Raw genomic sequence first — 15373 nt, forward strand, 5'->3', positions numbered from 1 at the left:
AGACATGTCACAGTTCAGGGCAACTGCATCTTTATTTACTCTCAGTGGTTCAGCACGGGCACTCACTCTTGGCTTCCAGCTCCCCAGCCATTGCCTTTTGGGTGAAGACCTGTGTCTCTCTCCCTTCTGACTGGGGTAATCCAGGCTGCATGGTTCCCTGCCTTCACCGTGTATTTCTCAGCACAGTCAGATTGCCTATGGATACTGCTTGCTTTCTCTTCAGAGACTGATAACAGAATGACTGTCAACAGTTATAGGTTGCATTGCCTAAACAAGCCTATTCTTAAGGTAACAAGCATGGCAGAGAAAACATCTTTAAACAATAAAAGAACCTACACATATGCTAATAAACTGACCAGATTTAACCCCATCCCTATGGATTCTGGCAGGCCCAGTCCTTCCAAATCTACACTAAAGACTGGAGCCCTTTGTGGACCAGGGGTCCTGTCTGTTTGCTGGATCAAGAAGGCGGTCATGAGCTGGTTTTAAACCAGGCTACGTATCCAAAAACCCTTTCTTTGGTTGTCAGTCCCTGGAGAATTTAGTTAAAACTAGTATATGCACACAGGGGGGTGGCCTGTCTGGAGATGCTTTGATCTGAGTAAATTTGCCTAATCACCCCCTGCTGTTCGTCTATTTACCCTTCCCTTGGAAATACAAACAATTCCACAATACACACTTGTACAATGCTGTTAAAACTAACTTAATAAGGTTTAACTTAATTCAATAAAGTTCATTCAGGATATTTCAGACAATTGTCAGTCTGTCACAAGGCATACCTCTCTTATTCTTTAATAAATCAATACACTTACAACTCAAGCAACTGAACAACAAAGACTAATCTGGACCCAGGACATTATATAGAGCCCATTGGTATCCATGTCTGTAGTTCCAAATCCCAAAATGTCTCAAGCTGTGGGAAAGTCTCTGGTTTTTGGTCTGCCATGTTTGTGAACCTGGCCTGAGTGTCCATTTTCCATTGGAAATTAGGATGGTTCCAGCTTTCACTGGGAACATTTCACACAACTTTACCTGGTACATAACAATCTTTAGTTTCATTGGCAGAAGACTTATGGCAAGGTCTCATATTCCGGTGTAATCATGAGCACATTATTCCATTACACATTATTGAGTTTTTCACAGATGGCTCTGGGTTCCCTAAGTGAAGTTCACAAGGACAGTTTATATCTATAAAACCCTTTGTGGGTTGGGTCCTGTATATTCCAGAGATCACCTCTCTCTTTCTGTCCAAACCTAAGATCAGCTGAGATACTAGACCTGAGAATTGCAAGATTTACATGTCTGATAGCAGGGCATACTCAATGGAGGACTCATGACTGGAATTTGCTTATGCCATTGTTCTGGCAGAGCCTGGATTTGTAGATATTCAACGTATTCAAATCTACTTACCCTTAAAACTCTTCCCCAGTGTTTTGTGGGCTACAGAGGCTTTCATTTTAACTGTTGACATTATATTAAATTAGATGTGTGATTGTAAATCTTTCCTAATGAGTTAGGTAAGAGTCTGATTTTTTATTCAGGTAACTTCCCTTTGGGTATTCAGTAAATGTGATTAAAATTGGCAGTCTGCTCTTTTTCTTTATTCCAGCCTTCTTCTCTTGATAGACTTATTATATGTCTGGAGTCCCTTGTTTCATCGGGTGACTTCCATACCAAGACATTTGTTTCCCATGTAAAAAAGGTATCTGGACAAAACATTTCTGATAAACATCTAGAATCATAACTGTCAGCAACTGAAATATGCAGACCTTGGGGTTTGTTTTGTTTTTGCTTTTCATTTATCTTTTATGAAATCAATACTAAGTTTTCTCAACATGTGCTAGTGGTAACATAATTATACAGCTGGCATGGACAGGAAAGCAAGAGTTAGCTTAATTAGGAATCTATCTCATTAGCTGACAGCTGTCTAAATGTATACATGTGCATGCTGGAAGTGGGAATTCTGTGACTCTGGAGCAATGGACAAACAATTCCCCACTTGATGCTGTTTAAGATAAAAAAGACCCGTGATTTTTAGACAAGACATTTCTGATTGCTGGTGCTTACCTAAACATAGAAAATATAATAAAGGCCTGATTCTTATTGACATCAAAGCCACTCTTCACTGCCCTCCACTTTACTTGTGTTTTCACCTCCTTTAAGACTCCTTTACTTTGCTAGATAAGTGTAAAGTGGCCTTAGTGTAAATTAGAATCTGGCCCTAATACTGCAGCTCATATGGTGATGAGAATGAGGCATTAAAGGTCTTAAATCTCTTTATAATCCAAGGGGAGCTCATTAAAGAACATCTCGTATCCCATGTGAGTTCCCCTTAAAAATGTCTAGCACCACATAGCTGCTTGCAACATACCAGCCACGTCAAAATGAGCTGTGTATATTACAAGCTTGATCCAAAGCCTATGGAAGTAAATGGGAGTCTTTGCATTGGCTTTCATGGGTTTTGGATCAGCCCCTTTGCCAGATGCTGGTTTGAAAAGACTTTGAGTTGGGGAGAACCCAGGCAATATGGAAAAGCTCCTATTTCAGGAAAAGTGATCTTTTTTCTTTGGATCAGAACCAAATTTTGAAGATTTTTGATATTCAAGACAAAACTTGTTTTTTTATCAGCTAAAATGCCAGACTTTGAGTACAGCCTGGCTTCTCCATGAGTAACATCCGAGATCGTTTGGCAGAGGACTCAGAACTCCATCAGAAGCAGCTGGCGAGCAAGAATCTGGAACTTGCTTTACAGCGTCCTAAACTCTGCAGAGTATTATAGATAAACTGAGAATATACAACATAAAATACAAAAATATGCAGTTGTATTTTAAAGTTTAAAATAAACATTAAAGATCTGTGTACATTTTTAAGCTATAAAGATAACATTTGAAACAAGATCTAGTTGATGCCTCTCAAAAAACCCAGTCCACGGAAGCCAGTGCACATTTTCCCACTGACTTCAGTGCGCGGAGGATTAGGACCAATGTAACCATTCTACATTTTACATGACAAACATCAGCATGAGCCTATTTGTACAAGAAACAACATTTCTACACAGCCTCTCATTAAAGAACCTTGAGGTGCACAACAAACATTAATCCTCATCAATTCCCTTCCAGATAGGTAAATTTTACAGATGGGGAAATTGAGGCATGGGGAATGTCACAGGGAGGACTGGGCTCTTTCAGAGGAAATTGGCCTCATAGTGGGGCCTGGTAGAGGGTGATTGGTCTCTGTGAAGAGCTGATCCCTATAAACAGAGAGAGGAAACAATGGCAGTGGCTGCAGAAGAGCTGTAGAGAGCAGAGTACTCCTGCAGGAGACTAGTGGTGGGGGCAAATTCAGGTCCACTCTGCCCAGCAGGACCCTATTCTGGTTCCAGCTTGTCGCCTCCTGCAGGGACCTGGGTCTCCCTCGAGTGGGAAGTCTTTGCTCTCTCTTACCTGCACAGTGCGTGAGCTGGTGCTACTAGGAGTTGAATTCTCGGTGGACTTCCCTGCACGCTGCCAAACAGGAACTGGCTTCCCATGCACCAGGCTGCAACACCATCTGGTGCACCTGCCCTTCCATTGGGATGAAGGAGCATCTGGGCCAAATTTGAGTGTTGTTGTGACCCCTTATGCCAGGTTGCAATGTCACTCTGAAATTTGACCTGGCTGCCCCTCCATCTGTGTGAAGATTTAGTGGTCTAGTATGGGATGACTGCTTAAAAGTGGTTGCAGTGTGGCCCGCCACCCCTGCCCCCAGCTGGCACTACTGTTGGAGACCCTTAACTGGGAGAAGAGGTCAGGCCCAGAAAACAGAGCCAGAAGGTTGAGGGCCAGCAAGACCAGACTCAAAGAAAGACGTTCCAGCTGGGAAGCTCAGGGAGTGTGTACTAAAAGCAGGAATTGAGTCAAACTTTGCAGACTTCCTTTTGGGACTTGAAGTTTTGTTCTGAACTTCGATGTTAATAAACGTAGGCCCTAAGAGGGGGGTTGGAACAGAGAGAAGCCTGTGTGTGGAGTTTGTCAAAGAACGCTGAGGAGGGGGAACTGAGGCAGGGCACCACACAACCACCCCTGGCCACAAGGGGATGCTTGAGAGGCAGCTGACCCCGTAACAGGGAGGTTAGGTAATTTGCTGAAAGTCCTATAATGAGCTAAAGGCAATGCTAAAAATAGAACCCAAGAGTTTCAGCTCTCACTGCAGTGCTCTAACCACTTGACAGCATTCACTCACTCATTAACCCTAGCATGAAGTCTTCCAGTAAAGCTACAAGAAATTCCTGGCATACTTTGAATTGGCAAGATATAAAATCAACTATAATGCAGAATATGAAATGACAGAAGTCTGTATTGAATTTTTTAAACATAAGAACATAAGAATGGCCATAATGGGTCAAACCAATGGTCTATCTTGCCCAGTATCTTGTCTTCTGACAGTGGCCAATGGCAGATGCTACAAAGGGAATGAACAGAACAGGGCAATTATTGAGTGATCCATTCCCAGTGGTCCATTCCCAGCTTCTGACAGTCAGAGGCTTAAGGAAACCCAGAGCACGGGGTTGAATCACTGACCATCTTGGCTAATAGCTATTGATGGATCTATCCTCCATAAACTTATCTAATTCTTTTTTTGAACGCAGTTATACTTTTGGCCTTCACGACAGCCCCTCGCAACAAGTTCCACAGGTTGACTGTGTGTTGTGTGAAGAAGTACTTCTTTTTGTTTGTTTTAAACCCACTGCCTATTAATTTTATTAGGTGATCCCTGATTCCTGTATTATGTGAAGGAGTAAATAACACTACTTCATTCACTTTCTCCACACCAGTCTCGTTTTTATAGACCTCTGTCATATCCCCCTTCAGTCATCTCTTTCCCAAGCTGAACAGTCTCAGTCTTTTTAATTTCCCCTCATATGGAAGCTGTTCCATACCCCTCATCATTTCTGTTGCCCTTTTCTGTACCTTTTCCATTTCTAATATATCTTTTTTGCCATGGGGTGACCAGAACTGCACACAATATTCAAGGTGTGGGCTACCATAGATGTATGTGGTGGCATTGTGATATTTACTGGCTTATTACCTATCCCTTTCCTAATGAGTCCTAATATTCTGTTAGCTTTTTTGACAGCAACATTGAGCAAATGTTTTCAGAGAAACTTCAAGATCTGTTTCTTGAATGGTAACAGCTATTTTAGACCCCATCACTTTATATGTATAGTTGAGATTTATTCTCTGGTACATCCGGCCACTTTGTACTGCTTGGGCAGGGCAGAATGATCAGTTTTGGGCTGTAATTGGTCAGCAGAGAATAGGGTGACCAGATAGAAAGTGTGAAAAATCAAGACGGGGGTAGGGGGTAATAGGCGCCCATATAAGAAAAAGCCCCAAATCTCAGGACTGTCCCTATAAAATTGGGACATCTGGTCACCCTAGCAGAGAATCACTAACTAAATATGACAGGTTTCAGAGTAGCAGCCGTGTTAGTCTGTATTCGCAAAAAGAAAAGGAGTACTTGTGGCACCTTAGAGACTAACAAATTTATTTGAGCATAAGCTTTCGTGAGCTACAGTGGCTGAATGCATCCGATGAAGTGAGTACTCCTTTTCTTTTAACTAAATATGGGTGCCTTTCTCAAAGTCATCACTAATTCAGTGTGCTAAGGTTTTGGCTAGTAAAATTTTTTTAAAAACTTCTGATACCACAATTGGCTCGCTGTTGTCCCATCATCAAAAATCAAACTGCTGGGATTATTTTTTTTTATTATAGATTCTGTGGGAATTAAATTATATACATATTATTAGCAAAAAGCTTTGTGCAGTAAACCATTTTTGCCACTGTAACAATGACATACTTAAGGCTTATCCACGTGGAGCAACAATACACACAAGAGGTGCACTAACACTACATATTAATTGGTTCAAATAGACCCTGCCAGAAGGGACCATTGTGATCATCTCGTCTGACCCACTGTATAACACGGGTCATAAAACTTCTACAAAATAATTCTTAGCGCATATTCTTTAGAAAAATATCCAATCTTAATTTTAAAATTGCCAGTGATGGAGAATCCACCACAATCCTTGATAAATTGTTCCAGTGATTAATTACCTTTTCTCTTAAAAATTTACACCTTATTTCCAGTCTGAATTTATCTAGCTTCACCTTCCAGCCATTGAATCATGTTATACCTTTCTCAGCTAGATTGAAGAGCCCATTATTAAATATTTGTCCCCCATGTAGGTACTTATAGTGATAAAGTCACCCCTTAACCATCTCTTTGTTAAGCTAAATAGACTGCGCTCCTTAAGTCTATCTCTATAAGGTGATGTCTACACTACCGTGGTAAGTTGACCTACGCTACACAACTACAGCTGCGTGAATAACGTAGCTGGAGTCGACGTACCTTAGGCTGAGTTACCATGGTGTCTACACTGTGGGGGGTCAACGGGAGAAACTCTCCTGTTGACTACTTTACTCTTCTTGTCGGGCGGTAGAGTACAGGGGTCGACTGGAGAGCGATTTGCTGTCGATTTGATGGGGGCTTCACTTGACCCCTAGCCAGTGGATCGATCAGAGCGTGGATCCCAGCTGTAGTGTAGATGTATCCTAAGGCATATTTTCTAATTCTTTAATCATTCTTGTGGCTCTTCTCTGATCCCTCTCCAATCTATCAACGTCCTTCTTGAGTTGTGGACACCAAAACTGGACACACAATTGCAGCAGTGCTAAAATACAGGGGCAAAACAACCTGTTTACTCCTACTCAAGATTCTCCTTTTTATGCATCTAAAGATCACATTAGCTCTTTTGGCCACCGTGTCCCTTGAGCCAAACAGTACCCTGGATAAAGGCCTGGTCTACACCCAGTTTTGGTACCAGTATAACTATTTTGGTTGGGGGTATGATTTTTTTTAACCAAAATAGTTATACTAGTACAACCTCTAGATGGATGCAGTTATATTAGGTGGTTTATTTTGGCATAGTTTTCCCCCCTCCCTTACAGGAACAAGCGATACTAGTTTAAGCAAATTGACACCAATATAACTGAATCCAAACAGGGCGTGGTGGGGTTGTACCACTTTACCTTTACTGGTCTAGTTAATGCCATACAACTTTTGTGATAGAGAAGCTCAAAATACGTTTTGCAGGAGACATGAAGTTGCTTGCATAGCAAAAGTCAAATCTTAAAAGATAAACCAGTTCAGCTGCACAAGAATGGAAAATTTCATATATGAAAATCCAACAGGACCCAAAAAAGTACACAAATCAACCAGATAGTTTTTGGAAAAATACAGCTAATTTTATTTTGAAAATATTAAGACAGTGTCTATATGTTTTAATATCCACACTGTAATTGCATTCGTATGCTTTAATATATTTTGTCTAGTATTTAACTGTTAAGTTGAAATACTTTATGTGGGGGGAAAGTCATTCTTTCTACAAGTAGTTGTATAAAAAAATGGAAAGGGATGAGCAACATGGAACAGATGTGATAATTCGTGATGATCTTCAAACAGTTGCCAATAGGTGGTGCCCTTTGTCAATTTATGGTAATGAATTCAGGCATAACTTTAGGTATCCTCTACCAGGAAATTTCAGTGAGAAGCTGAAAATGAGACTGAGCTAGGTGCTTTTAATGTGAGATAACAAGGGCTAAATGAAGTCACAACTGTATGACACAAATAAAATGAATATAGTATTGGCAACAAGCATGAAAAGTCAAGTCTAAACAACATTATGGTTTCTTGATGGAGGACTGTATAGGATTTGCATGTTAAGCACCGGATCCTGCAAAGAGCTGTGTACAGGCACTACCATCAGTGGGGCTAACTGTGGGCAGAGGTCTACCTGCATCTGTCTGCAGAATAAGGTGCATTTTCTTTATCTGTGACGACAGATTGGAATTAAGAGTTTTTAAAATGGTAGTTCTGAAAGGCTACTAAGAACGGTGCTTAGACAAAACATTAGAGAAATGTGCATAAGGGTGTTGATTATCAAGAGCACAAGCCCTAAAGAGCAGCTGTGGGGTCATTGTTCTTGTCTATGATACTAATCTAACCTCTCAGCTGTACAATTTTAACTAAATTCTTCCCCATCCCTAGCTAAAGATGACAAACCTGTGTGAATAGTCTAGCAGGGTATCCTAAGCAGCTCTGAATTCTTAAAGTGTCTCTGCCCCACCTGTGTTGATTGTGTCTCTTTATAAGGGAAGAGTCAAACAACACCTTTTTCTAAGGGTCCATTTTTAATTTCAGCTTTCTCAAGTAGTAGGTCAGGGTCAAGCAGGTGAGTTTGCTAAAAGAAAAACAACTGATTTTCAGAAAGTTTTGGCATGTTTTGCACTGTTTTGTCCTCCTATATTTCTTTCCACAGGGCTATCTCAATTAAAAGCTATACAATCTCATTCTTTTGGTACACCTACCCAGTCTGAAGGAACTTGTCTTAAATTAGTTCTTAACAGTTAACTAGCACCAATCAGTGTCTGTGGGACTTCACCCTTTTTTTTTATTCTGGACGAGAAGAAACAACAAGAAGTTAAAAAAAATTAAAGAACAAAAGTTTTTTTTTCTCTTTTAGACTAGGAAAAAGAAGTGTTATTTTGTCCCAGGAAAAAGGCAACTCAAACCTTCTCCTCTTTGTCTTGGAGCTGAGATAAAGGGGTGCTCCCAACTTGTGGTGGTCCCTTTTCAGGGATTCTAAAATGAATGTCTATAAGCCAATACTTGTCAAGGACATGCCTTAATCAAAATCTTTCTGTGGATGCTTGCATTAGCATCCCCCTCAACCACAAATAACTGAAATGCTGTGCTCAACCAGGCCTCATTTTCCTCTTGCTTTCTCCGTGGTAATTCCTGTATAACTCCATTTAAGACATAAAGGTAAACTAGTGTAAAAACAGGCATAAATGGTGGAGCATCACTCTCAGTATTTGTGTGTTTTGGGGCATCTGTGGCTGAACCTCTCATTAGGTTGAAAATATTTTTTCCCATGGGCACTGATTTGACTTGTTTCTCTAAGCATGTTAAGTTCTAATCTAGATACAGGGATTAGATCCATTTATTTCACTTATGAAAGTTTGGGGCTGAAATAAGTTTTGTGGATCTGGGCCTAAGCGAAGAGGAAGTTTGTTTGTCAGAGGATAAAACAAAATGTAAGACCAGCTATTTTCTTATATCCCTCTAATTGGTGGCTTACAGATTTAATCAAGTATTTGGCTAGTTTCCTGGCAACCTCCCCAGTTTCTATTGTCTTTCATCACAAGAGATATTGCGATAGGAAATCTTGCAGGAATGCATGTGGCCATAGTGCCACGTAACTCAATACAGTGTCTGAAAAGGGTCATCTATCCAGATGCTTTAAGGGTCACAGAACGTGTCTTGCTTAAAGCTTACTACCAAAACAGAATGAACTGATTTAATGATATCTTGCTGTTTTATGATGTGTTTAAAAATCATGAGAACTGCCTCCCACTCCCTCCCTTAAAACTCATTTTCCCTAAGCTGTATCAGGAATGTCAAGTGTCGTCTTCTGGAACGAAAGGGTGTTAAGGACTTTTTGCAGCCCCGACTTCTTTAGTTCCGGGCTGCTGAATCCTTTATTTATCTATCTATTTATTTATTTATTTATTAAAAAAGAGTAGATCTAAGAAAAAAGGTTGGCGTTAGCTAACCCCAGAGTCTTCCCAGCAAAGGCCCAGGTGAGCTGTTTTCACCTGAATTAAGCTGACTGAGGCTCACCCTAGCAGGGAGTTAAGCAGTGAACTCTACCAGCTAACCAAAGGTAAGAGGTTAACCTGGGTCTGTACTTGAAGACCAGTTGGGGCTAGGTCAGGGTTAGCCCATGTGGTGTCTGTCCCTGTCCTAAGCGTCACAAACCCAGAATCTGAATAAAAATCACTTCCTCTCAGATTTCACTTGCTTTGTATCCCTGTACCTGTATTCATTTGCATCCATAGTACAGGTCTGATACCAACACTTTCTGCTTATATCTTCCTCTAGAATACACACGCATCTGTCTTTCTCTGTAGATAAAGATAAGAGGGGTAGTGGTAATATATAAATATATGCATTGACTTATACAGAAATGCAAGGGTTAACCATCTGAAGTTACTCTAAATTATCAGTGACAAGGAAATAAACATTCATGTTCTCTGCTGCTCAAATCCAGGAAAGGTGCCAAAGTTTCTAGATAAACAGAAGCATGGAGGTGACTTGTTTCTGTTTGGTTTTGGATACTTTATTTGGAAACAGCTTATGGTGTAAATAGACATTACAATAAAACAAGTGGTAATTGGAGCAGGGGGATAATGGGGAGGAATATAGGTTTATGCAGCTTATGGATTCAGCTGCAAAATGCAGGGGTTCTGGGTTAAGCTTTGTTCTGAGCATTTAGGTGAATTCAAACTCCCTTCGCTGTGAAATAGTATGAATGGATCCAACCCAGGACAATGGCTGCGTGATGCCCGGGGTGAAGGGAACCTACTGGGATTGACGTAGCTTGATGCACTAAAATGTGACGAAAGTTCAGCTCTTCCCAGCTGGTAAGAACCATCTCACACACAGCTGTCTTCCCCTGTGGTACAACGAACCACATCACTGATGCCAATGGATGTTTTTTACCCCAGGGATGAATTTGGCCCCTTCTCCTGAATGCACATGCCTCCTGCATCATGCATTAGATCTGTGTACTTGGTGCAGAGAGTATCTGGTTTCTGAGTGAATTTGAAAAGTGTGTGTGTGTGTGTGTGTACCAGTTTTTCCACCAGCCCTGGCAATCTGGGGGGTGAGGAGTGTAGGATGTCTCCTTCCTTTTCTTTGATTCAGGTGCACCCGCCCCCAGCAGCAGCTGTTGGCACTTGAGAACCAGGGAAAATGAGCCGGAAGACAGCATGAGCGTTGCTGGCTGCTGGGAGCTCAGCTTGGACTGCGTGGAGCCTCTTAGCAGCTTGGAAATTAGCCAAAGGGAGGAGCTGGTTGCATCTCCCCTTCTCCCCCCACCTCCCTTCAGTGTATGATTGGACATGAGGCTGCCGGGCTTGCTTATAAAAGCGGAGCCTGGCTCTCTTTCTACCCACTATTGAAGTGAGCCCTCCAGAGCAGCAGTAGCAGGAAGAAGGGGCTGGGCTAAACGGACACTGATGAACAGGCTGTTAGCGAATTGTCTGAAATAACAAGTGGCTTAAACGTGCAAAGGTATGGGTGAGCTTGACTTATGGAGAAGCCTTATGGAATGTAATGGAGAGGAAAACTTCTATAGAGCACGGATTTGAATCTTAGTTAAATGCTATCAGTTCTTAGATTAACTTCTTTAGGACACTGTTCAAATTCTGTTGTAACCTATTCGTTTTATCCTTTGCCATAAGAGGCTGGGTGGGAGATGTTGCGATGAGAAGTGAACTTTATCTTATCCTACTCGGTTGTTAGTGGTGTAGCAGGCCAGAAAGGGACTCTGCGTGCAGGCGGGGCTTTGCTCGGCTGCTGCCGGTCGGAAGATGTTCATGTGCTTCTGCTTCTGTTTGCAGGTGAACTTGAGCTCTGCTGCAGGGACCTTTCCCTCTCTGTATCCAGCTGCAGTGATGTGGTTCATGGAGAAGATGAAAGCATCACCTGGAAACAGCAACCTACGGAGTCCTTCCTTCCTGGGGCTGCAGCCTGGTCAGATGGTGTCAGAGAAAGCCCGAGTAGGGGCAGCTGGTTTTCCCAACGTTTTAACCCCAGACAGGATCCCAGAGTTCTGCATCCCACCCAGACTGACCATTTCCTCTCCGCATGACCGCTGCCTGGCAGAGGCCAGTCTGCATCCTCCTGGCATTGCTGATTTTGGCCCCAGCCCATTCTTGCCACATCTCATCCAGATAGAAAGCGTTGAGGAGATTCCAGCCCTGGAGGAGGACTGCTCCAACTTGGACCCGCAGTCCCAGGCAGCGCTGTCCCTGCCCCACTTCCCCAAAGCCCAGACCTCCTATGGCTTTTGCACCTTGCTGGAGAGTCCCCACACCAGGAGGAAGGAGTCCATCTTCCACAATGACTCACGCAGCAGCTCTCTATCCAGCTTGATGGTGCCTCGATCCAGAGCCAATACCTGTGGTGGCACAGGGGCAGCTTCCAGCCCCATTGCCATTAGCTCTGTCTCTGCCAGAGTGCCTTCTAAGCATCCACTCCTGCACAGGCAAGCTGCAGTGGACAGTGATACTACCTCTTCCACTGACTCGACTCCTTTCAGCTCCCCACTGCTGAGTAGATCTCCTCCCAGATCCTGCCCATTGTTCAAAGCTCGGAGCCAAGAGGGGCTGCTTGGCAGGGCACTGAGAGCAAGGAACAAGTCCAGCACGATAAGGAACAACTCCTTATCGACAGATGAAAGCAGCTCCAATGATAACAGCCCCAATGCCACCAGGAGGTCTTCAGAGGGGCTAGTTGAGTCCTTCCGTACGCGGAGCTTTAACCTGTCACATTCCGCTATTTTCCCCCTGGACCTTACCTGTGGCCGAGAGAGGCTTGTTGGGGAGAGCACAGTGCTACTGGGCAGAGGAGGGTTGTTGAGACTGTCAGCTGAGTATTGTTCAGAAACCAGAAGGCTGAGACTCCGTCTGATCAGTGCAGAGGGTTTATATGATGCGTCTGTGGAGCCTAAAAGCATAAACTGCTGCATCACCTTCTCCCTTGTGCCAGGGAAAGTACAGAAGCAGAGAAGCACGGTTATAAAACAGAGCAGAAACCCCATCTTTAATGAGGATTTTTTCTTTGATGGCATTGCAGAAGAGGATTTGTACAGCTTTTCGGTGAGGATGAAAGCTACGAATAAAGGGTGTAGCTTGAAAAGAGACAGTGTGTTAGGGGAAAGTGAACAGAGTTTAGTGAATATTTTATCCCTCTAAAATGCCAGGCAAGCAAGTGGATATTTATTTTTGTATTTTTAAAGTGTTTTTTAAATAAATGATTTAACACACACCTTTTAAAAAGCCTTCATTTGGTTTTGTCTGGTAAGTCACCTGCTCTTCCACTGACAACGTCAATTGTAAGTTGATCATTCGTAGAGCAAAACTTTACGTTTGTGTGGTGGAGGTAATTTCCATGGCTACATGGGATACTAGTGGGTAGTTACATCCTTTCTTACTGGCTTATGGAGATAAAAACATTCTGCAGAGATTTCCTTTCTAAAGGAGAGTATTGTTCTTAAAACCAAGGGTAGGTGTGAAATGTCTAGCACAACGGTTTCCTGATCTGGGTTGGGGCTTACAAATGCTACAGTAAAATAAATAAAAACAGAACACTGCTTTTGAAAGGTAATAACATTTACACTGTTCTGATCTACAGAAGGAAAACACTGCCAGTTAGCTTGTGCTGGGGGCCCTTGACATGACATGCTTGACAACCGATTCTACTTTGCTATGAGGCCAGCTGGTTCCTTATTCAGGAATGGGAGGGAAAGAGTAAAACACAAAGCAGAGGCTAGGAACTTAACATACTAAACTTGAGAGGGTAATAAATTTAGCTCCTTTTGGAGCAGGCAGGGCTAAGGGCCACCAGACCTTCAGTGGGGGAAGCCCTTCAGACCTTCAGGGAAAGGGGATTCAATGAAGACCCAAGACCCTGACCTTGGGGCCTTTCTGTCTCTGCTACACCCTGGGACCACTAATGATGACTGCATGTTGCTCTTCCATACACATACTGCAAGGGGTTGGCCTGGGTTGGGTTGGGCAGCACACAAGGAGATGTTGCAAGCAGCAGTGCTGGCTGGTAATCATTATCGTGCGAGGAAATAACCAAGGGGGCTCACAGTTATTGATACTGGAAAGATGCAACTATTGCAGCCTGTCCTCCCCTCCCCCCCCCCCCCCCCCCCCCCCCCCCAGCCTTTAATAGTGGTGTCTGAGGGGCAAAGCATGAGACGAATGGGTTCAGGATCTGGGGTTAGGTCACAACATGTGGGCTGAATTCCTGGTTCTGCTGTTGACTTGTGACCTTGAATGAAACAGTGCATCTGTTTCAGTTACCTAACTGTGAAATGGGGCTAATACTTCCCTACCACACAGTGGAGTAGAGTATAAACTCAGTCAGTGTTCCTGAGACGCTCAGTAAAGTGACAGGAGGCGGCACCAGTTGCTGGCCAATTGCTACCCTATGCTCATTGAAGGGGAGCAGATGGCAGTGACCAGTTAGTACAGTTGGTTTATCTGAAAACAGCTTTGTGAACGGAGCATGGGAGTGGGTCCAGGAACTAGGCATTGGACTCCCAGGTCTGCTGCCGACTTGCTATATGACCTTGGTTCAGTCAGATGCTCAGTCTGTAAAATATAGATAAGATTTCATACTTGTAATGCATGAGGGAGGAAAACAGTGAACAGTGATGCAGGGACTGAAAAATGAGGGCCTTTTCCTATGTACTGTGAACACAATAAAATCAGGATTGCAGATGTAGAGATGTAGATTGCTGTTTGTGTAGAGTATTGCCTGAAGTCTTTCAAAAAGGTGTCAGACTTCTAACAGAAGCAGCTCTTCCCCTTCCTCGCCCTCTGAAGTTGAGTCTAGCAACATTCTCACATTTGAGAACTACAACTGACTGCAATTTGCAGTCCTATTTGAGGGTGGGGCTAGAGAAGGGCTGGTTCTTCCAATGAAACTATGTTGCTAGATCTTTATGCCGCCCAAACGGTCTTAACTGCACCTTTCTCACTTGCATGGGCTATTGATGAAAGCTAAAACTGACTGGTGTAACAGAAGGTCTGTCATTCACATGGATACTGCTATGATCCAAAACACGGGGCCCTGGTGAAAATGGATTGGGTAGGAAAGAAGCTTGAGGAGAGAAAATGCTGAGTTCATGCACAGAAGCAGATTAAACATAATCATGATCCCTTTGTGTTTAAACAAACTAGGGCTTACCAGAGCTGAGGCAAAGAAACTTTTGTCATATTAACAAAAAGTAGAGGGGAAAACACTACCAGGGAGGAGTGGACAAAACAGAATGAAAAAGATGCAGGCTAGGTGTGAAGAAAAGAAGTAATTTCTGTAATGTTGCCTGCATAATCAATTTTGCTTACAAACTAGCTGTTTCTTGTGTATGTAGTTTTTGGAAAAGGGGGTGTGTGTGAGAAAACCTGGATTTGTGCTGGAAATGGCCCACCTTGATTATCATACACATTGTAAAGAGAGTGGTCACTTTAGATAAGCTTTTACCAGCAGGAGAGTGGGGTGGGAGGAGATATTGTTTCACGGTCTCTGTGTATATAATGTCTTCTGCAGTTTCCACAGTATGCATCCGATGAAGTGAGCTGTAGCTCACGAAAGCTTATGCTCAAATAAATTGGTTAGTCTCTAAGGTGCCATAAGTACTCCTCTTCTTTTTGCGAATACAGACTAACACGGCTGTTACTCTGAAACCCAT

The 15373-nt window shown here is 42.9% G+C and overlaps 1 protein-coding gene across 1 annotated transcript; it reads left to right on the forward strand.

Annotated features, from left to right (window-relative positions):
* Window positions 1–10956: 10956 nt before the first annotated feature.
* Window positions 10957–12947, forward strand: LOC125643748 (C2 calcium-dependent domain-containing protein 4C-like). Its single transcript, XM_048866855.2, has 2 exons — window positions 10957–11178; window positions 11508–12947. The coding sequence occupies exon 2, from the start codon at window positions 11562–11564 to the stop codon at window positions 12861–12863; it is 1302 nt and encodes a 433-aa protein (XP_048722812.1). The 5' UTR covers window positions 10957–11178; window positions 11508–11561; the 3' UTR covers window positions 12864–12947.
* Window positions 12948–15373: the final 2426 nt, after the last annotated feature.

The sequence above is a fragment of the Caretta caretta genome, chromosome 10 (assembly GCF_965140235.1).
Source record: "Caretta caretta isolate rCarCar2 chromosome 10, rCarCar1.hap1, whole genome shotgun sequence".
In the NCBI taxonomy this organism is placed as follows: Eukaryota; Metazoa; Chordata; order Testudines; family Cheloniidae; genus Caretta; species Caretta caretta.